Raw genomic sequence first — 25,476 nt, 5'->3', positions numbered from 1 at the left:
ATAGTGACAGAAGATGTTTTGGAAAATGGCTGTGGCTGTTTCCATGGCAGTAGGCAGACCTTTCATGGGGATTAACTTGCAGGACTTGGAAAAGCAGTCGATTACAACCATGACTGTGGTGAAACCTCGAGAGACAGGGAGGTCTGTGAGAAAGTCTACTGAGATGTGAGACCAGGGTCGGCGTGGAACTGGCAGTGGTTGAAGTAGACCTTCTGGTAGCTGACGGCTCGTTCGGGACTGTGCGCAGACCGAGCAGGAACGGATAAACTCCTCGACATTGTGGTTGAGCGATGGCCACCAGAATCTTTGTCGTACCAGCTGAATGGTTCTACGGGTGCCGGGGTGTCCTGAACTCAGGCTCTCATGGGTCCATCGTAACACTTGTTGGCGGAAACCTGTGGGTACATAAACTTTGGTCGGTGGACACGTTGGGGGAGGAGCCTCTGTTGATTGAGCCCGTTCAATTTCACTCATCAGGTCCCACTGCACAGGAGCTACTTGGACAGATGGTGGAAGGATAGGCTCTGGGCTGGATGGTGGCTCCAGGGTTTCATGGATTCGCGACAGGGCATCTGCGTTCCCATTCTTAGACCCGGGGCGGTAGGAGACTGAAAACTTGAATCGTGTAAAGAATAGCGCCCACCTAGCTTGCCGTGGGTTGAGACGCTTGGCTTCCCGAAGATAGGCCAGATTTCTGTGATCGGTAAGGACCAGGAACGGGTGGCGGGCCCCTTCGAGCCAGTGCCTCCATTCTTCCAGGGCAGCCTTTATCGATAGTAGTTCCCGGTTCCCTACGTCATAATTCATTTCGGCCGGTGTGAGCTTTTGGGAGAAAAAGGCACAAGGATGCAGTTTTCCGGACTCTGGTTGACGTTGAGAAAGCACAGCCCCTATCCCACAGCTCGAAGCGTCCACCTCCACTACGAATGGCCGCTCAGGGTTAGGATGACGGAGTATCGGAGCGGAAGAAAAACTTTTAAGTTTCTGAAAAGCAGCTCTGGCATGATCAGTCCACTTTAATTTCTTGGGCTTGTCTTTCAGCAGTGAAGTCATTGGGCTAGCAATGGTACTGTAGTTCCTGATGAATCTCCTGTAAAAGTTCGCAAATCCAAGGAAGCATTGCAAACCCTTGATGGAGGTAGGTTCGGGCCAGGATGTAATGGCGGACACTTTCGATTGATCCATTTCTACTCCTTCATGCGGGATTACATATCCTAGAAATGTTACTGTGGAACGGTGAAACTCACATTTCTCCAGTTTCACATAGAGATTGTGGTTGGTGAGGCGTTGGAGGACAGCACGAACATGAGAAACGTGTTGATCTAGGCTGGCGGAATATATGAGGATGTCATCTATGTAAGCAATGACGAATTTGTTTAGCATATCCCTGAACACTTCATTGATAAGTGACTGGAAGACGGCGGGGGCGTTCGTGAGTCCATATGGCATGACCAGATACTTGTAATGTCCATGTGTTGTGTGAAACGCTGTCTTCCATTCGTCGCCCTCCTTTATCCGGATGAGATTGTAGGCACTGCGCAGGTCAAGCTTGGTGAAGATTTTGGCTCCTTGTAACTGTTCGAGGGCTGCGGGAACCAGGGGAAGAGAGTAAGGATACGGGACTCCATATGCAGATCTTTATTCACAAAACGGCAGGCAAGAATCGGAATCGATATGGCTAAGCGAAAGAGTCAAAAACCGGAAAATCAAGAACTAGCGAACAGAAACCAAAACCGCAAAACCGAGACTCGTAGAAAACAGTAACAGGCAAAGATCATACACGTAGCAGGCAATCAGGAACAATAAACAAGGCTTGGTAAGTAATCCACTACAGAGAACAATACTTCACAGGGAACAATAGGCAGCGTGCTGCTTAAATACCCGAGTAAGACAGGAAGTGAGTTTGCAAATGTCAATATTCGGGTGATGGCTCCCTCTGGTGCTCTGGTTCTGCAAGCATCGTTACACAGGCTTATTTTAACAAAATCTATCTATCTAATACTTACCTAGAAATAGTAAAACCAGAGAAACTGATCATTTTGCAGTGGTCTCTTAATTCTTTACAGAGTTAATAAAAATTTAACAGCTGCAGTGTCAATATGACAAGAATATGGAATAATAGAGAAGTGAAAAAGAGAAAAAACAGAATTAAAAATTTACCGGAAAAATTCCTGTTAAGATGTCTGTATAAAGATCAGGAAGCTATTTAATACATTATATTTCTTATATACACAAAGAATTTGTTCTTTTTTTCATTGTTTTTTCTGCTTTCTTTCTTTCAGTGGGAGTATCACTTCTTTGTGGTCATTTCTGTTGTTGTTTTTTCTCGTAGTCTAGCTGGAGTGAGGGGTGAACAATGAATGCAAGTTAATGTCAAATGTATGGAAGTTAAAATCAGACTGGAAATCATTTGAAGGAGCCTAACGAATTCTAATTTGTTAGATAAAATGGACTACACAGTGTTCTAACTATAACCAGTCCCTGTCACTGTTCGGACCGTCTGTCTGGCCTGCTTATAGGCCAAGGTGATTATGACCCTGGATAGTGAGGGAGGAATCCATGATGACCATCTCACTCTGCTGGGGCACTGCTCCAAGGTGCTAAGAAATTAGAAAATCTACTATTTTAATGAAATCCTCTTCAGATTTCTCGAGTCATTTGAAATTTTAACATGAAGAACAGCGTGACTTTTTTTTGTTTATTTTTTTATTTTCACATCCTATAAACATCAATCTGATTCTGATAAGCATCCGCTACTTTTCAAAACGTTTTCTGGCTCAGGAAGTCTATTCTTCTTGCTTCTATGACTTTTGCCAGGTTTCTGGAAAAAGGAGAAAAAAAACAGATTTAATGCATGAAGCTTCAAAATATCCATATTCCTGCTGGCCATAACTGAGGCAGCATTTACTACAGCAGACGTGGCTTAGTGAGAAAAACATTTACCTTAAACTAGTAACTTTAAATAGAATTTAACAACACAAGTCATCATAATGACAAAGACTTTTACTTTTTTACCTTTTTAAAGATCTTCTTGAATTTGTCCCATACTGTGTCCTGCATGGCCACGTTGGTCAGACCGGACATGCCAGCTTCATGCTCATCAGTGGACTGCACAGCCATCGACTCCTGAAAGTACAGTTAAGGCTTGTTGGTTTTATTTATGTCTACAAAGGCATTCACACTCAAACTCCTCATACTCAGCATTCATGAGATAAGCAGAGAGCCATTTTCAGTTAATTATACTCCTTAAATACAAGAGATTTATATCTGAGTGCTTAATGCTTAAACATACATAAAGCCCTCCTATTATTACTAAAGAAGCTTTTTCTCACTTACATCCATGAGCTTATCACAATCCCTGTTTATCTCAACCTGCTCTTTACAGCTGGTGTTTCAGAGTATAGTACTATTAATATTTCCCATTGCAAATGCATATGAATGCTATAAAAATACTATTATTTAATCACATGAAGTCTAATACAATGTCAGGTCTCTGATTTCAAAATGAATATTGCCTTCAATATCAAAGGTGTTCACTTTTTACAAAAAGAGTCTTTTTCAGTCTGGCTGAGGTCATCAGGGTATGTTCCAGGGTACATAGAGGGGTACAGAGGTAAAAAGGGTGGAGACCCCTGCCCTGAAATGTACTGGGGAAAAGGACAAAATGTCTCTAAAAACAAGTGCGCACACACACACACACACACACAAATAGCTATTGTAGCTTCATGATAAGAATATGTACCTTCAGTAACTTCTCATTATTCGTCAGATTTTCCATCCTCTCCTGGTACTGGGACTTCAGAAGCCTGTGAGCCTCCTGCTTGTCCTCCCACTCCTAAAACACACACATTAAAAGAGCCTCAGCATGAACATGAAAAGTCCTCATACAGTCCACTTCAATTAAAAGGAGCTGCTTAATGAAAGAGTTTCTTCTCACTTACATTCTTTAGATCATCACACCGAAAGCGAATATAACAGAGCTGGTTCCCCATGTCCTCCACTATGTCTTGCAGTGTCTTCACCTGGTCTGTCAGGTCAGACTTCTCCTCCTCCAACCGAGTGATGGTCTCCACAGCCTTCTGGTGTTTCTCCTCAGTTTCAGACAGGGAGACCTGAAAAGAACAACAATTAGTGCTTATTGTCTTTATTTCCTTTTACACACACATTCAGATATTTTAAATACTGACTCATTACTCATGAGAATATCTTAAGCTGGAGAATGAACACACACACACACACACACAGAGTCCACAACAGCTGTCATAGTTTCATCACAAGAATATTTACCTTCAGTAACTTTTCACTGTTTGTCAGAGTCTCCATCATCTCCTGGTGCTCTGACTTCAGAAGCCTGTGAGCCTCCTGCTCTTTCTCACAGTGCAAGCGAGTCTCACAGAGCTGGTTCCCCATGTCCTCCACTGTTTCTTGCAGTGTCTTCACCTGGTCTGTCAGGTCAGACTTCTCCACCTCCAACAGGTTGATGGTCTCCACAGCCTTCTGGTGTTTCTCCTCAGCCTCAAAAAGGGAGACCTGAAAGAAGAACAATATTGACTTTATTTAATTTTACATACACATTCAGATATCTTTAAATAGCGACTCATTACTCATGAGAATAGTCAAAAATGTAAAAAAAAAAAAAAGTACACACACACACACACAAATAGCTATTGTAGCTTCATGATAAGAATATGTACCTTCAGTAACTTCTCATTATTCGTCAGATTTTCCATCCTCTCCTGGTACTTGGACTTCAGAAGCCTGTGAGCCTCCTGCTCTTCCTCCCACTCCTAAAACACACACATTAAAAGAGCCTCAGCATGAACATGAAAAGTCCTCATACAGTCCACTTCAATTAAAAGGAGCTGCTTAATGAAAGAGTTTCTTCTCACTTACATTCTTTAGATCATCACACTGCAAATGAGTCTCACAGAGCTGGTTCCCCATGTCCTCCACTGTGTCTCGCAGTGTCTTCACCTGGTCTGTCAGGTCAGACTTCTCCTCCTCCAGCTTAGTGATGGTCTCCACAGCCTTCTGGTGTTTCTCCTCAGCTTCAGACAGGGAGACCTGAAAAGAACAACAATTAGTGCTTATTGTCTTTATTTCCTTTTACACACACATTCAGATATTTTAAATACTGACCCATTACTCATGAGAATATCTTCAGCTGGAGAATGAACACACACACACACACACACAGAGTCCACAACAGCTGTCATAGTTTCATCACAAGAATATTTACCTTCAGTAACTTTTCATTGTTTGTCAGATTTTCCATCCTCTCCTGGTACTCGGACTTCAGAAGCCTGTGAGCCTCCTGCTCTTCCTCCCACTCCTAAAACACACACATTAAAAGAGCCTCAGCATGAACATGAAAAGTCCTCATACAGTCCACTTCAATTAAAAGGAGCTGCTTAATGAAAGAGTTTCTTCTCACTTACATTCTTTAGCTCATCACACCGCAAGTAAGTATGAAACAGCTGGTTCCCCATGTCCTCCACTGTGTCTCGCAGTGTCTTCACCTGGTCTGTCAGGTCAGACTTCTCCTCCTCCAACTGGGTGATGGTCTCCACAGCCTTCTGGTGTTTCTCCTCAGCTTCAGCCAGGGAGACCTGAAAGAACAACAACATTGACTTTATTTACTTCTACACACTCTTACATTTACATCATTTGGCAGACACCCTTATCCAGAGTGACTTAGAATTTGTCTAATTTTTTTTTACATAACTGAAGAGTCAAGGGTTAAGGGCCTTGCTCAGGGGCCCAGCAGTGGCTTGGTGGACCTGGGATCCGACCCCACAACCTTCTAATCAGTAGTCCAATGCCTTAACTACTAAGCTACCACATCCCCATACAAACCCCATACAAACACAGTTCACAACAGCAGTTGTACCTTCATTCAACAACAACACTGACTTTATTTACTTCTCCACACACACACTCTTACATTCACAGCATTTGGCAGACGCCCTTATCCAGAGTGACTTTAAATTTATCACATTTTTTACACAACTGAACAACTGAGGGTTAAGGGCCCTGCTCAGGGGCCCAGCAGTGGACCTGGGATCCGACCCCACAACCTTCTAATCAGTAGTCCAATGCCTTAACTACTAAGCTACCACATCCCCATACAAACACAGTTCACAACAGCAGCTGTACCTTCATGAGAAGATCATTTACCTTCAGTAAACTCTCATTGTTGGTCAGAGTCTCCATCATCTCCTGGTACTCTGACTTCAGAAGCCTGTGAGCCTCCTGTTCTCGCTCACACTGCAAGAAAGTCTCACAGAGCTGGTTCCCCATGACCTCCACTGTGTCTATCAGTGTCTTCACCTGGTCTGTCAGGTCAGACTTCTCCTCCTCCAACTGGGTGATGGTCTCCACAGCCATCTGGTGTTTCTCCTCAGCTTTAGCCAGGGAGATCTGAAAGAACAACAACATTGACTTTATTTACTTCTCCACACACACACTCTTACATTCACAGCATTTGGCAGACGCCCTTATCCAGAGTGACTTTAAATTTATCACATTTTTTACACAACTGAACAACTGAGGGTTAAGGGCCCTGCTCAGGGGCCCAGCAGTGGACCTGGGGTTCGAACTCACAACCTTCCAATCAGTAATCAGAGTTTCTTCTCACTTACATTCTTTAGATCATCATACTGCAAGCGAGTCTCATAGAGCTGGTTCCCCATGTCCTCCACTGTGTCTCGCAGTGTCTTCACCTGGTCTGTCAGGTCAGACTTCTCCACCTCCAGCTTAGTGATGGTCTCCACAGCCTTCTGGTGTTTCTCCTCAGCCTCAAAAAGGGAGACCTGAAAAGAACAACAATTAGTGCTTATTGTCTTTATTTCCTTTTACACACACATTCAGATATTTTAAATACTGACTCATTTCCAGTGTTGGGGTAACGCATTACAAGTAACGTGCGTTACGTAATCAAATTACTTTTACTTTTTATAGTAACGAGTAAAGAAACGCATTACTTTCTGAATTACACATTAATATTTGCGTTACTTTTTTTGTAAACTAACGCAAGTTACTTTTCAGTTAAATTAATCTTTTTTAACTGTTATGCCTTAACTGAATTAAATTTATTGCCATCACTTGCGCACATGTGCACTCATGCGCGTGCGGTAACACGCTTCAGAAACAGACATGGCAGGTCAGAGCTTTACGTTTCTGTGATGGAAATACTCTTATTATTTTGAAGTTGTTGAAGAAAAGGAGAAGGCAATAGTCATCAAATGTAGATTGTGTGCAGGTGAAAAACACAAACTCAAATATAAAAAAAGCATCTTCATGCAAATCACAGCTCTGTAGAGTTGGAAGCGAGAGAGCCGAATGGTGACGCCTGCACCCCGCCTACTGCTGAACAACAAAAGCTTGATTTCAGTTCACCACCAGGTAAAACAATTAGTTCCACTCAATAAATTGGTTTTAATTTAAGAAAAAGTAACGCAAAAGTAACGTAACGCATTGCTTTTTATAAAAAATAACTAAGCAATGCAATTAGTTACTTTTTTAGGGAGTAACGCAATATTGTAATGCATTACTTTTAAAAGTAACTTTCCCCCAACACTGCTCATTACTCATGAGAATATCTTAAGCTGGAGAACACACACACACACACAGAGTCCACAACAGCTGTCATAGTTTCATTACAAGAATATTTACCTTCTTTAACTTTTCACTGTTGGTCAGAGTCTCCATCATCTCCTGGTACTCTGACTTCAGAAGCCTGTGAGCCTCCTGTTCTCGCTCACACTGCAAGAAAGTCTCACAGAGCTGGTTCCCCATGACCTCCACTGTGTCTATCAGTGTCTTCACCTGGTCTGTCAGGTCAGACTTCTCCTCCTCCAACTGGGTGATGGTCTCCACAGCCATCTGGTGTTTCTCCTCAGCTTTAGCCAGGGAGATCTGAAAGAACAACAACATTGACTTTATTTACTTCTCCACACACACACTCTTACATTCACAGCATTTGGCAGACGCCCTTATCCAGAGTGACTTTAAATTTATCACATTTTTTACACAACTGAACAACTGAGGGTTAAGGGCCCTGCTCAGGGGCCCAGCAGTGGACCTGGGGTTCGAACTCACAACCTTCCAATCAGTAATCAGAGTTTCTTCTCACTTACATTCTTTAGATCATCATACTGCAAGCGAGTCTCACAGAGCTGGTTCCCCATGTCCTCCACTGTGTCTCGCAGTGTCTTCACCTGGTCTGTCAGGTCAGACTTCTCCACCTCCAGCTTAGTGATGGTCTCCACAGCCTTCTGGTGTTTCTCCTCAGCCTCAAAAAGGGAGACCTGAAAAGAACAATTAAGGCTTTTTTTTTTTTTTTTTTACTTCTACACAGATTCAGACACTTTCAGAAGTCATTACTCAGAAGAATACCTTAAAATGTAAAACACACACACACACAAAGTTCACAACAGCAGTTGTAGCTTCATGAGATCATTTACCTTCAGTAACTTTTCATTGTTGGTCAGAGTCTCCATCATCTCCTGGTGCTCTGACTTCAGAAGCCTGTGAGCCTCCTGCTCTTGCTGCAAATGAGTATCACAGAGCTGGTTCTCCATGTCCTTCACTTTGTCTTGCAGTGTCTTCACCTGATGTTCTAGCTTAAACCTCTCCTTCTCCAGCACAGCGATGACCTTTATAGCCTCCTGCTGTTTCCAAAAAAATGAACAGAAAATGGACAGAAAAAAGTAAGATCTTCACATCATAGGAAACTTGATTTGTGTTTTTTCCCAGAATCGACTGAGAGATTGACAAAAAATATGCAATAAAATGTTTAATAGTTTTACAAAAATAAAGGATGTCATGACAAATGAAAGCCTGATATTAAGGAAATATTTGATTTTGCAATGTTGCAGGAACATTTATAAATGTTCTCTAAGCATTTAGACAGTGGCAGACCATCAGAGCCAGCAAGTCCTTCTCTGCTGGCCTGAACAGCAGTGATCTGAATCACTGACTTGCATTTTAATATATTTAATATATTTTTCCATGAATGTGTATTAAATTATTCCCAATAGTCTATTCTCTACATTTCATAGCTTTTCTCTCGGTTCTATATTTATGATAAGAGTATTTATCCAATCACATTTCAGACAGTGGATGACATCATGTGTCGCCAGAGTGAAAATCTGCCTCAAGGCCTTCAGAATCAATAGTGCAGGCACCTGTAGCTTAAAATAAGTGGCAGTGAAACTGTTCCATTAACCAATCAGATTTGGAGTTGGCGTCACTGGGGTCATCTAGCAGGCGTATGATTACGTCAGCAATTTCCCGTCCTTTGATTGGATAACTGGAGTAGTCAGAGGCAGTGACCCGCCCATATACAGTGTTTCTATATTCACTGTGTCTCATTTCGGATGCTGCGTCCTCCGGAGATTGCAGTTTGCTGCATACGGCATCAAGAATGTCTTTTTTGAGAAAAGTAACCGTAATAAAATGGACTATTCCTTGTGAGGTGTGAAATACTGTAGACTAATTTCTTTTTTAGTTTGTTATTTAACGGTTGATTAGTATCTATTGCCGTGGCGTCCAGGGGCGATTCTAGAATTTTCATTTAAGGGGGGCTCCGCCCCAATGAGGGTATAATAGTATAAATAAATAAATAAATAAATAAATAAAATAAAATAAAATAAAATAAAATAAAATAAAATAAAATAAAATAAAATAAAATAAAATAAAATAAAAGGTTTGTCTAACAGGGTAGGACGGTAAACTTATTGCAGCATTCCACTGTATTGCATAGATGTGTATAACATTTGAGTACTGAACAATCCAAATACGAGTCTTCCTGATCTCACACACACACACACACTTGTCCTCTGATCCTCGCTCTGTGACGCCGCGGTCTGCAGATTGAAGAACGCGCTGAAGGACGGGGAGGAGCCGAAGTCTGCCACCGGGACTGAGGAGATCACTAATTTGTGTAGAGTTTATGGAGAATCGCAGAATTTTAGGAGGGCTGAGTAGAAAATGGCCTAGTGACGCCCATGGTGGTGTCATAATGATGGTATAGAGGTGGATTAATTCAGGAAGGACACTAGTGAAGGCCTAGGTGTGAAATGCACGGCCCACCACTGCATTTAGAAAAACTAAAAGTGTTTTGAAAGCATTTTGGTGGATAACCTAAAATAAAATCATAAAAAACTGAAAGAACTTTAATGTAGTGTTGAGAGACGGTGCAGAGATTTGGCCTTTATTTAAAAAGAGACTACAATGTGGCATCAGTGGAATAAAACATTGGAGTGTGAATGGTGTAAATATGAGCCTGCAGTTCTGCTGTTAGTAAGAGACTGTAAATGTACACTATAGGGTTAAAGTTAGGAGCAGAACAAACTTACCATCATCTGGTCCTGATGAACCTTTGTGGACTGGACCAGAGCCGGTTCCGTGGCCTGCTCACACACTGGACCTAAATGCAGAAAAACAGAGCCATCATCACACATCATCCTTTCTTGTTGAAGTGCTGAATTGCACATAAACAGTATTTTCATCACTTCTGATCTGAAGCTCTACAGCACAACTATTCCCACTTTTTCACGCGCCTCCAGAATAAAAACCACTTTCCTGATGGTCAGTATCTACATGTCTACTGCGGGTTTGGGCTTAAGGACACACTGACAGATTTTATTCCACATTCATGAAGCTAAAATCCTCCATGTTCCAGGACAGAGAGAGAGAGAGTGATTTCACCCATCGGTGCATCTTTCAAGCAGCGCGAGCGCCGGACACAATCTGGGTCACGGATATTAGCACGTGCGTCGCTACACCCATTTCACCGGGGCACGTGCCCCAGTACAATATCATCTCTTATTCGATTTTTTATTATTCGAAAAGTGCGAAAATTAGTCACAGCACCACCACTTTCACCTACACTACCTCTTGATAAACTCGCTCGGTCACGCACGTGAACTGCGCATGTCATGAACTGAAACACTGCACGCGCACTCAGCTCTCTGTCAGTGCATCGGCGCGTGAGGAAACAAGAGGTAGAGTAACAGGCTACATCTGAAAGTGAAGAAAGATTCCAAATAATAAGAGGAACTAATTGAAGCGATATTTTATTCCTGACTTCTGTAGATGGATATCCGAAAGTTCTCTTTACCAAGCAGAGGTAGAAGAACAGAGAGCCGAGATGGGAGTGAGAGGTAAGACGTCAGGTTACTAAAATAATAAAACAAGCTATCAAGCTAGCACAAGCTTTTGTAGGTCTGTGGCTGGGTGCAAAAGATGCCTAGGTTTTCTAACTTTCACACCTATGGGGTCATTCCTAACTTTGAACAAATGATTTCCTTACCCCATTTTAGCTCCATGTATTTTCAATGCTAATGATAAAAGCTAAGTGAAGGAGCGATGTTCTACACTTTGTAGAGCTGTAGTTGTGAACAGTCTCTCATTCAGTGTGCTGAGACGGTCAATGGAGCAGGACAGGCTTCACCTGCTGTCTTCTCAGTGGAGATGGAGGAGCTTTGTACATTGAGTCACAGTAAAGACGATAGACGGTACAGTTTCATCTCCAGAAATGAAGCAGCTCATTTACGACTCAGTGTTGGACACGAGAGGCACTCAGCCTACAGGACAAGACTTTCTGCACGTTTTCTTTACTCTTTTACTAGCTAGAAACTTTATTGGACATGGTTGACATCAATAAATCTTCTTAAGGCTACCTTTACATGGTTGTTTGTTCTATTTGTGGCTTCATACATACATACATTGTATGAATACATTAGGCATTCAAGAAAATGTGGAGTGTTGTGGAGCCTGTGCACCGGAATACATTTATAGCTAGCAACAGCCCTGCCTCTTAGCTAATGAAGAACCGAACAAATCTACTGAATTCATGTTGTTTAAAGGAGAGAAGTAAACTTACACCAGGCCGGAGAAATAATTGTTGCTTGATATTCGGTGTCCTCGGGGTCCGCTGTCTCTCCATCATCCCGTTTAACAAGATAGGAAATGCTGGCTGCTGTGGCTGCAGCTCCGGCCGCTAACAACAGGGGGCGCAGTGGAAGATCCGCTACACTCTCCATAACTGCACTAAAAAACTTCGCCATTTTATTTCTTTCGTGTTCAGAATAACGTCAGTAAACACCTTACTCTCACAAAGTTCAGCTGATTTCTGAAAGATCCGAAAGATTCTGTTCAGGTAGTTCTGTTCTGATTCTGTTCTTTAACGTCATCTAGGCAACGGACGTGACGTCACGTGACTGTGTAATGGGATTAAAAAACATCACGAGTGTGTAATGCCATTTTATATATATATATATATATATATATATATATATATATATATATATATATACACATATATATACACACATATATGTATATATATATATATATATATATTAAAAAACTCAATATTTCATAACATCAGTATTTTTTTCACCAAGACCCTAAACTGCTCTCCTATTATTAAATAGAGTATTTTGTCCTAAATGAATGAATAAAGCAGATCACTGAGTATTTAGGGCTGTGTTTGGTATTTGCTCAGTTTAGGGGTCGATATGCTCTGGGCAGAAATCAGCTGTTTTGCTTGAATAAAAATAGATTTGATTGTATAGAAATAATTCATAGAATTTGCACACAGATGCATTTCTAAACTTCTGGGTTCGATTTTCTTTTCAATAATAATCCTACACAAAGTGATTTACAAGCTGTAGGAAGCTGAAATGAATTGACTTATAACTTTATCTTATTTATTCCACAGAAACTTTTACATTCACTCCAAATGATTAAAAAAAGAGAAATAAATAGATTTGAAGGTTGAATGAATTGAAGCTATTAAAGTCTGTTATCTTCACATGACACTTTTAATTTCTCATAATAATAATAATAATAATAATAATAATAATAATAATGCATTGGAGTACACTTTGTAGTCAAAATCCAAAGCTAACTCATTAACTCTGTGTGTTTTGTGATGAAGTGAGTCTTGTCAGGTCAAAACTGGACCAACTCGATTAAATACCCATGAAAAAGTGTTCCATATAAATGAGGACAGAGCAAGACCAAGGGTTTCTCCACAATATTACACTACACTACACAATATTACACTACACTACACTACACAATATTACACTACACTACACAATATTACACTACACTACACTACACAATATTACACTACACTACACAATATTACACTACACTACACTACACAATATTACACTACACTACACTACACAATATTACACTACACTACACAATATTACACTACACTACACTACACAATATTACACTACACTACACTACACAATATTACACTACACTACACAATATTACACTACACTACACTACACAATATTACACTACACTACACTACACTACACAATATTACACTACACTACACAATATTACACTACACTACACTACACAATATTACACTACACTACACAATATTACACTACACTACACAATATTACACTACACTACACTACACAATATTACACTACACTACACAATATTACACTACACTACACTACACAATATTACACTACACTACACAATATTACACTACACTACACAATATTACACTACACAATATTACACTACACAATATTACACTACACTACACTACACTACACTACACAATATTACACTACACTACACTACACTACACTACACAATATTACACTACACTACACTACACTACACTACACAATATTACACTACACTACACTACACAATATTACACTACACTACACAATATTACACTACACAATATTACACTACACTACACTACACTACACAATATTACACTACACTACACTACACTACACTACACAATATTACACTACACTACACTACACTACACAATATTACACTACACTACACTACACTACACAATATTACACTACACTACACTACACTACACAATATTACACTACACAATATTACACTACACTACACTACACTACACAATATTACACTACACTACACTACACTACACTACACAATATTACACTACACTACACTACACTACACAATATTACACTACACAATATTACACTACACAATATTACACTACACTACACAATATTACACTACACAATATTACACTACACAATATTACACTACACAATATTACACTACACTACACTACACAATATTACACTACACTACACAATATTACACTACACAATATTACACTACACTACACTACACTACACTACACAATATTACACTACACTACACAATATTACACTACACAATATTACACTACACAATATTACACTACACTACACTACACTACACTACACAATATTACACTACACTATTACACTACACAATATTACACTACACTACACTACACTACACAATATTACACTACACAATATTACACTACACTACACTACACTACACAATATTACACTACACTACACTACACTACACTACACACTATTACACTACACAATATTACACTACACTACACTACACAATATTACACTACACAATATTACACTACACTACACTACACTACACAATATTACACTACACAATATTACACTACACTACACTACACAATATTACACTACACAATATTACACTACACTACACTACACTACACTACACTACACACTATTACACTACACTACACATTACACTACACAATATTACACTACACTACACTACACAATATTACACTACACTACACTACACAATATTACACTACACTACACTACACTACACACTATTACACTACACTACACTACACAATATTACACTACACTACACTACACAATATTACACTACACTACACTACACAATATTACACTACACTACACTACACTACACTACACTACACTACACACTATTACACTACACTACACTACACTACACAATATTACACTACACTACACTACACTACACAATATTACACTACACTACACTACACTACACAATATTACACTACACTACACTACACAATATTACACTACACTACACAATATTACACTACACTACACAATATTACACTACACTACACTACACAATATTACACTACACTACACAATATTACACTACACTACACTACACAATATTACACTACACTACACTACACTACACTACACTACACAATATTACACTACACTACACAATATTACACTACACTACACTACACAATATTACACTACACTACACTACACTACACTACACTACACAATATTACACTACACTACACTACACTACACAATATTACACTACACTACACTACACAATATTACACTACACTACACTACACTACACAATATTACACTACACTACACTACACAATATTACACTACACTACACTACACTACACTACACAATATTACACTACACTACACTACACAATATTACACTACACTACACAATATTACACTACACTACACTACACAATATTACACTACACTACACAATATTACACTACACTACACTACACAATATTACACTACACTACACAATATTACACTACACTACACTACACAATATTACACTACACTACATTACACAATATTACACTACACAATATTACACTACACTACACAATATTACACTACACTACACTACACAATATTACACTACACTACACTACACTACACAATATTACACTACACTACACAATATTACACTACACTACACTACACAATATTACACTACACTACATTACACAATATTACACTACACAATATTACACTACACTACACTACACAATATTACACTACACTACACTACACTACACAATATTACACTACACTACACTACACAATATTACACTACACTACACTACACTACACAATATTACACTACACTACACTACACTACACAATATTACACTACACTACACTACACGACACTACACAATATTACACTACACTACACTACACAATATTACACTACACTACACTACACTACACAATATTACACTACACTACAATTACACTCACACTACACAATATTACACTACACTACACTACACAATATTACACTACACTACACTACACTACACTACACAATATTACACTACACTACACTACACTACACAATATTACACTACACTACACAATATTACACTACACTACACTACACAATATTACACTACACTACACTACACTACACAATATTACACTACACTACACTACACTACACAATATTACACTACACTACACAATATTACACTACACTACACAATATTACACTACACTACACTACACTACACAATATTACACTACACTACACAATATTACACTACACTACACTACACAATATTACACTACACTACACTACACTACACAATATTACACTACACTACACTACACTACACAATATTACACTACACTACACAATATTACACTACACTACACTACACTACACTACACAATATTACACTACACTACACTACACTACACAATATTACACTACACTACACTACACAATATTACACTACACTACACTACACAATATTACACTACACTACACTACACTACACAACATTACACTACACTACACTACACTACACTACACAATATTACACTACACTACACTACACAATATTACACTACACTACACTACACTACACAATATTACACTACACTACACTACACAATATTACACTACACTACACTACACAATATTACACTACACTACACTACACTACACAATATTACACTACACTACACTACACAATATTACACTACACAATATTACACTACACTACACTACACAATATTACACTACACAATATTACACTACACAATACTACACTACACTACACTACACAATATTACACTACACTACACAATATTACACAACACTACACAATATTACACTACACTACACTACACAATATTACACTATCCAATACTACACTACCCTACACTACACAATATTACACAACACTACACACTATTACACAACACTACACTACATAATATTACACTACACTACACAATATTACACTATCCAATACTACACTACACAATACTACAATACACAATACACAATACTACACAACACAATACTACACTACACAATACTACACTACACAACACACTACACTACACAATACACAATACTACACTACACAATACACAATACTACACTACACAATACTACACTACACAATACTACACTACACAACACACTACACTACACAATACTACACAACACAATACTACACTACACAATACTACACTACACAATACACAATACTACACTACACAACACACTACACTACACAATACACAATACTACACTACACAATACTACACTACACAATACTACACTACACAACACACTACACTACACAATACTACACAACACAATACTACACTACACAATACACAATACTACACAATACACAATACTACCCTACACCACCCAATACTACACTACACAATACTACACAACACAATACTACACAACACAATCCTACACTACACTACCCAATACTACACTACACAATACAATACTACACTACACAATAATACACAATACAATACTACACATCACACTACACTACACAATACTACACTACACAATACACAATACTACACACTATTCTACAGTACACAATACTACACAACACTATTCTACAGTACACAATACTACACAACACACTACACTACACAATACTACTCTATACTACACAATAGTACACTACACTACACAATACTACACAACACAATACTACACAATACTACACTACACAATACACAATACTACACAACACCATACTACACTACACCACCCAATACTACACTACACAATACAATACTACACTACACAATACTGCACAACACAATACTACACTACACAATACACAATACTACACCACGCAATACTACACTACACAATACTACACTACACGATACTACACTACACAATCCTACACAACACAATACTACACTACACAATACACAATACTACACTACACAATACACAATACCACACAACACAATACTACTCTATACTACACAATAGTACACTACACTACACAATACTACACAACACAATACTACACAATACTACACTACACAATACACAATACTACACAACACCATACTACACTACACCACCCAATACTACACTACACAATACAATACTACACTACACAATACTGCACAACACAATACTACACTACACAATACACAATACTACACCACGCAATACTACACTACACAATACTACACTACACGATACTACACTACACAATCCTACACAACACAATACTACACTACACAATACACAATACTACACTACACAATACACAATACTACACTACACAATACTACACTACACAACACACTACACTACACAATACACAATCCTACACAACACAATACTACACTACACAATACACAATACTACACAATACACAATACTACACTACACCACCCAATACTACACTACACAATACTACACTGCACAATACACAATACTACACAACACAATACTACACTACACAATACACAATACTACACAACACAATACTACACTACACAATACTACACTACACAATACACAATACTACACTACACTACACAATACACAATACTACACAATACTACACTACACAATACACAATACTACACAATACACAATACTACCCTACACCACCCAATACTACACTACACAATACTACACAACACAATACTACACAACACAATCCTACACTACACTACCCAATACTACACTACACAATACAATACTACACTACACAATAATACACAATACAATACTACACATCACACTACACTACACAATACACAATATTACACTACACTACACTACACTACACAATATTACACTACACTACACTACACAATATTACACTACACTCATACACTACACTACACAATATTACACTACACAATATTACACTACACTACACTACACAACATTACACTACACTACACTACACAATATTACACTACACTACACTACACACTATTACACTACACTACACTACACAATATTACACTACACTACACAATATTACACTACACTACACTACACAATATTACACTACACAACATTACACTACACTACACTACACTACACAATATTACACTACACTACACTACACAATATTACACCACACTACACTACACTACACTACACTACACTACACTACACAACATTACACTACACAATATTACACTACACTACACTACACTACACAATATTACACTACACTACACTACACAATATTACACTACACTACACTACACACTATTACACTACACTACACTACACTACACTACACAATATTACACTACACAATATTACACTACACTACACTACACTACACAATATTACACTACACTACACTACACAATATTACACTACACACTACACTACACAATATTACACTACACTACACTACACACTATTACACTACACTACACTACACTACACAATATTACACTACACAACATTACACTACACTACACTACACTACACAATATTACACTACACTACACAATATTACACTACACTACACTACACTACACAATACACTAATACACAATACATTACACTACACAATATTACACTACACTACACTACACAATATTACACTACACTACACTACACTACACTACACAACATTACACTACACAATATTACACTACACTACACTACACAATATTACACTACACTACACTACACACTATTACACTACACTACACTACACTACACAATATTACACTACACAACATTACACTACACTACACTACACTACACTACACAATATTACACTACACTACACAATATTACACTACACTACACTACACTACACTACACTACACAACATTACACTACACACTATTACACTACACTACACTACACTACACTACACAACATTACACTACACAATATTACACTACACTACACTACACACAATATTACACTACACTACACTACACAATATTACACTACACAACATTACACTACACTACACTACACAATATTACACTACACTACACAATATTACACTACACTACACTACACTACACAACATTACACTACACAATATTACACTACACTACACACAATATTACACTACACTACACTCACACTACACAATATTACACTACACTACACTACACTACACAATATTACACTACACTACACTACACAATATTACACTACACAATATTACACTACACAATATTACACTACACTACACTACACAATATTACACTACACTACACTACACTACACAATATTACACTACACTACACTACACAATATTACACTACACTACACTACACTACACAATATTACACTACACAATATTACACTACACAATATTACACTACACTACACTACACTACACTACACTACACAATATTACACTACACTACACTACACTACACAATATTACACTACACAATATTACACTACACTACACTACACAATATTACACTACACTACACAACATTACACTACACTACACTACACAATATTACACTACACAATATTACACTACACTACACTACACATTATTACTCTACAGTGCACTACACAATATTACACTCCACTACACTACACAATATTACACTACACTAGACTACACTACTCAATATTACACTACACAATATTACACTACACTACACTACACACAATATTACACTACACTACACTACACAATATTACACTACACTACACTACACAATATTACACTACACAATATTACACTACACTACACTACACAATATTACACTACACTACACGACACTACACAATATTACACTACACAATATTACACTACACTACACTACACTACACTACACTACACAATATTACACTACACTACACTACACTACACAATATTACACTACACAATATTACACTACACTACACTACACAATATTACACTACACTACACTACACAATATTACACTACACTACACTACACAATATTACACTACACACAATATTACACTACACTACACTACACAATATTACACTACAGTACACTACACTACACTACACAATATTACACTCACACTACACTACACAATATTACACTACACTACACTCCACACTACACAATATTACACTACACTACACTACACTCACACTACACAATATTACACTACACTACACGACACTACACAATATTACACTACACTACACTACACAATATTACACTACACTACACTACACTACACTACACAATATTACACTACACTACACTACACAATATTACACTACACTACACGACACTACACAATATTACACTACACTACACAATATTACACTACACTACACTACACAATATTACACTACACTACACAATATTACACTACACTACACTACACAATATTACACTACACTACACTACACAATATTACACTACACTACACTACACAATATTACACTACACAATATTACACTGCACTACACTACCCAGAATTACACAACACTTCACAATATTACACTTCACTACCCTACACTACACAACATTACACTACACTACACTACACTACACTACACAATATTACACTACACTCACACTACACAATATTACACTACACTACACCCACACTACACACACATATTACACTCACACTACACTACACAATATTACACTACACTACACAATATTACACTACAATACACTACACTACAATACACTACACTACACAATATTACACTACACTACACTACACAATATTACACTACAGTACACTACACTACACTACACAATATTACACTACACTACACTACACAATATTACACTACACTACATGACATACACTACACAATATTACACTACACAATATTACAATTCCACAATTACACAAGTATTACACTACACTACACTACACAATATTACACTACACTACACTACACACTATTACACTACACTACACTACACAATATTACACTACACTACACTACACAATATTACACTACACAACATTACACTACACTACACTACACTACACAATATTACACTACACTACACAATATTACACTACACTACACTACACTACACAACATTACACTACACAATATTACACTACACTACACTACACTACACAATATTACACTACACTACACTACACAATATTACACTACACTACACTACACAATATTACACTTACACTACACTACACAATATTACACTACACAACATTACACTACACTACACCTGCACTCACTACACAATATTACACTACACTACACAATATTACACTACACTACACTACACTACACTACACAACATTACACTACACAATATTACACTACACTACACAATATTACACTACACTACACTACACAATATTACACTACACTACACTACACTACACAATATTACACTACACTACACTACACAATATTACACTACACAATATTACACTACACAATATTACACTACACTACACTACACAATATTACACTACACTACACTACACTACACAATATTACACTACACTACACTACAGAATATTACACAACACTACACAATATTACACTACACTCACACTACACTACACAATATTACACTGCACTACTCTACACTACACTACACAATATTACACTACACTACACTACACAATATTACACTACACTACACAACATTACACTACACAATATTACACTACACAATATTACACTACACTACACTACACAATATTACACTACACTACACTACACTACACTACACAACATTACACTACACAATATTACACTACACAATATTACACTACACTACACTACACAATATTACACTACACTACACTACACAACATTACACTACACAATATTACACTACACTACACTACACAATATTACACTACACTACACTACACTACACAATATTACACTACACTACACTACACAATATTACACTACACTACACTACACTACACAATATTACACTACACTACACTACACTACACAATATTACACTACACTACACTACACTACACTACACAATATTACACTACACAATATTACACTACACTACACAATATTACACTACACTACACTACACTACACAATATTACACTACACTACACTACACAATATTACACTACACTACACTACACAATATTACACTACACTACACTACACAATATTACACTACACTACACTACACTACACAATATTACACTACACTACACTACACTACACAATATTACACTACACTACACAATATTACACTACACTACACTACACAATATTACACTACACTACACAATATTACACTACACAATATTACACTACACTACACTACACAATATTACACTACACTACACTACACAATATTACACTACACTACACAATATTACACTACACTACACAATATTACACTACACTACACTACACAATATTACACTACACTACACTACACAATATTACACTACACTACACTACACTACACAATATTACACTACACTACACTACACAATATTACACTACACTACACGACACTACACAATATTACACTACACAATATTACACTACACTACACTACACAATATTACACTACACTACACTACACAATATTACACTACACTACACTACACACTATTACACTACACTACACTACACAATATTACACTACACTACACAATATTACACTACACTACACTACACAATATTACACTACACAACATTACACTACACTACACTACACTACACAATATTACACTACACTACACAATATTACACTACACTACACTACACTACACTACACTACACAACATTACACTACACAATATTACACTACACTACACTACACTACACAATATTACACTACACTACACTACACAATATTACACTACACTACACTACACACTATTACACTACACTACACTACACTACACTACACAATATTACACTACACAATATTACACTACACTACACTACACTACACAATATTACACTACACTACACTACACAATATTACACTACACTACACTACACAATATTACACTACACTACACTACACACTATTACACTACACTACACTACACTACACAATATTACACTACACAACATTACACTACACTACACTACACTACACTACACTACACTACACTACACAATATTACACTACACTACACTACACTACACTACACTACACAACATTACACTACACAATATTACACTACACTACACTACACAATATTACACTACACTACACTACACTACACTACACAACATTACACTACACAATATTACACTACACTACACTACACAATATTACACTACACTACACTACACACTATTACACTACACTACACTACACTACACAATATTACACTACACAACATTACACTACACTACACTACACTACACAATATTACACTACACTACACAATATTACACTACACTACACTACACTACACTACACTACACTACACTACACAACATTACACTACACACTATTACACTACACTACACTACACTACACTACACAACATTACACTACACAATATTACACTACACTACACTACACAATATTACACTACACTACACTACACAATATTACACTACACAACATTACACTACACTACACTACACAATATTACACTACACTACACAATATTACACTACACTACACTACACTACACAACATTACACTACACAATATTACACTACACTACACAATATTACACTACATTACACTACACTACACAATATTACACTACACTACACTACACTACACAATATTACACTACACTACACTACACAATATTACACTACACAATATTACACTACACAATATTACACTACACTACACTACACAATATTACACTACACTACACTACACTACACAATATTACACTACACTACACTACACAATATTACACTACACTACACTACACTACACAATATTACACTACACAATATTACACTACACAATATTACACTACACTACACTACACTACACTACACTACACAATATTACACTACACTACACTACACAATATTACACTACACAATATTACACTACACTACACTACACAATATTACACTACACTACACTACACAATATTACACTACACTACACTACACAATATTACACTACACAATATTACACTACACTACACTACACAATATTACACTACACTACACTACACAATATTACACTACACTACACTACACAATATTACACTACACTACACTACACTACACAATATTACACTACACAATATTACACTACACTACACTACACAATATTACACTACACTACACTACACAATATTACACTACACTACACTACACAATATTACACTACACAATATTACACTACACTACACTACACAATATTACACTACACTACACGACACTACACAATATTACACTACACAATATTACACTACACTACACTACACTACACTACACTACACTACACAATATTACACTACACTACACTACACTACACAATATTACACTACACAATATTACACTACACTACACTACACAATATTACACCACACTACACTACAC

The 25,476-nt window shown here is 37.2% G+C and overlaps 2 protein-coding genes across 3 annotated transcripts in view; one reads left to right on the top strand and one right to left on the bottom strand.

Moving 5' to 3' along the window:
- Positions 1-2,719: 2,719 nt before the first annotated feature.
- On the bottom strand, positions 2,720-12,181 carry LOC131360737 (myosin-4-like). The gene is made up of 16 exons (XM_058401425.1): positions 11,891-12,181; positions 10,362-10,432; positions 8,466-8,672; positions 8,139-8,309; positions 7,675-7,917; positions 6,642-6,812; positions 6,178-6,420; positions 5,439-5,609; positions 5,240-5,332; positions 4,894-5,064; positions 4,695-4,787; positions 4,288-4,530; positions 3,942-4,112; positions 3,743-3,835; positions 3,016-3,126; positions 2,720-2,821 (listed from the first exon to the last, which is right to left on the bottom strand). The coding sequence occupies exons 1-16, from the start codon at positions 12,072-12,074 to the stop codon at positions 2,729-2,731; spliced, it is 2,529 nt and encodes an 842-aa protein (XP_058257408.1). The 5' UTR covers positions 12,075-12,181; the 3' UTR covers positions 2,720-2,728.
- nrn1lb (neuritin 1-like b) overlaps positions 10,961-25,476 on the top strand; it is a 30,742-nt gene continuing 16,226 nt past the window's right edge. Inside the window, exons 1-2 of one of the 2 annotated variants that reach the window (XM_058401429.1) lie at positions 10,961-11,009; positions 11,101-11,168. In XM_058401429.1, coding sequence (XP_058257412.1) covers positions 11,156-11,168 — 13 coding nt within the window. In that variant the 5' untranslated portion in view covers positions 10,961-11,009; positions 11,101-11,155. Of the gene's footprint in view, positions 11,169-25,476 lie in introns of both variants that reach the window. The other variant, XM_058401431.1, reaches the window with a different exon arrangement.

This window comes from Hemibagrus wyckioides, linkage group LG10, assembly GCF_019097595.1.
Source record: "Hemibagrus wyckioides isolate EC202008001 linkage group LG10, SWU_Hwy_1.0, whole genome shotgun sequence".
NCBI lineage: Eukaryota > Metazoa > Chordata > Actinopteri > Siluriformes > Bagridae > Hemibagrus > Hemibagrus wyckioides.
This window is presented reverse-complemented; position numbering and strand designations above follow the sequence as displayed.

Coding starts and splice junctions, on each gene's coding strand:
- LOC131360737 (XM_058401425.1), bottom strand. CDS start 12,074: ATGGCGAAGTTTTTTAGTGCAGTTATGGAGAGTGTAGCGGATCTTCCA. Junction 8,673..10,361: donor TTCATCAGGACCAGATGATG/GTAAGTTTGTTC, acceptor TTTTGGAAACAG/CAGGAGGCTATAAAGGTCAT. Junction 5,610..6,177: donor ACAATGAGAGTTTACTGAAG/GTAAATGATCTT, acceptor TTGTTCTTTCAG/GTCTCCCTGGCTGAAGCTGA.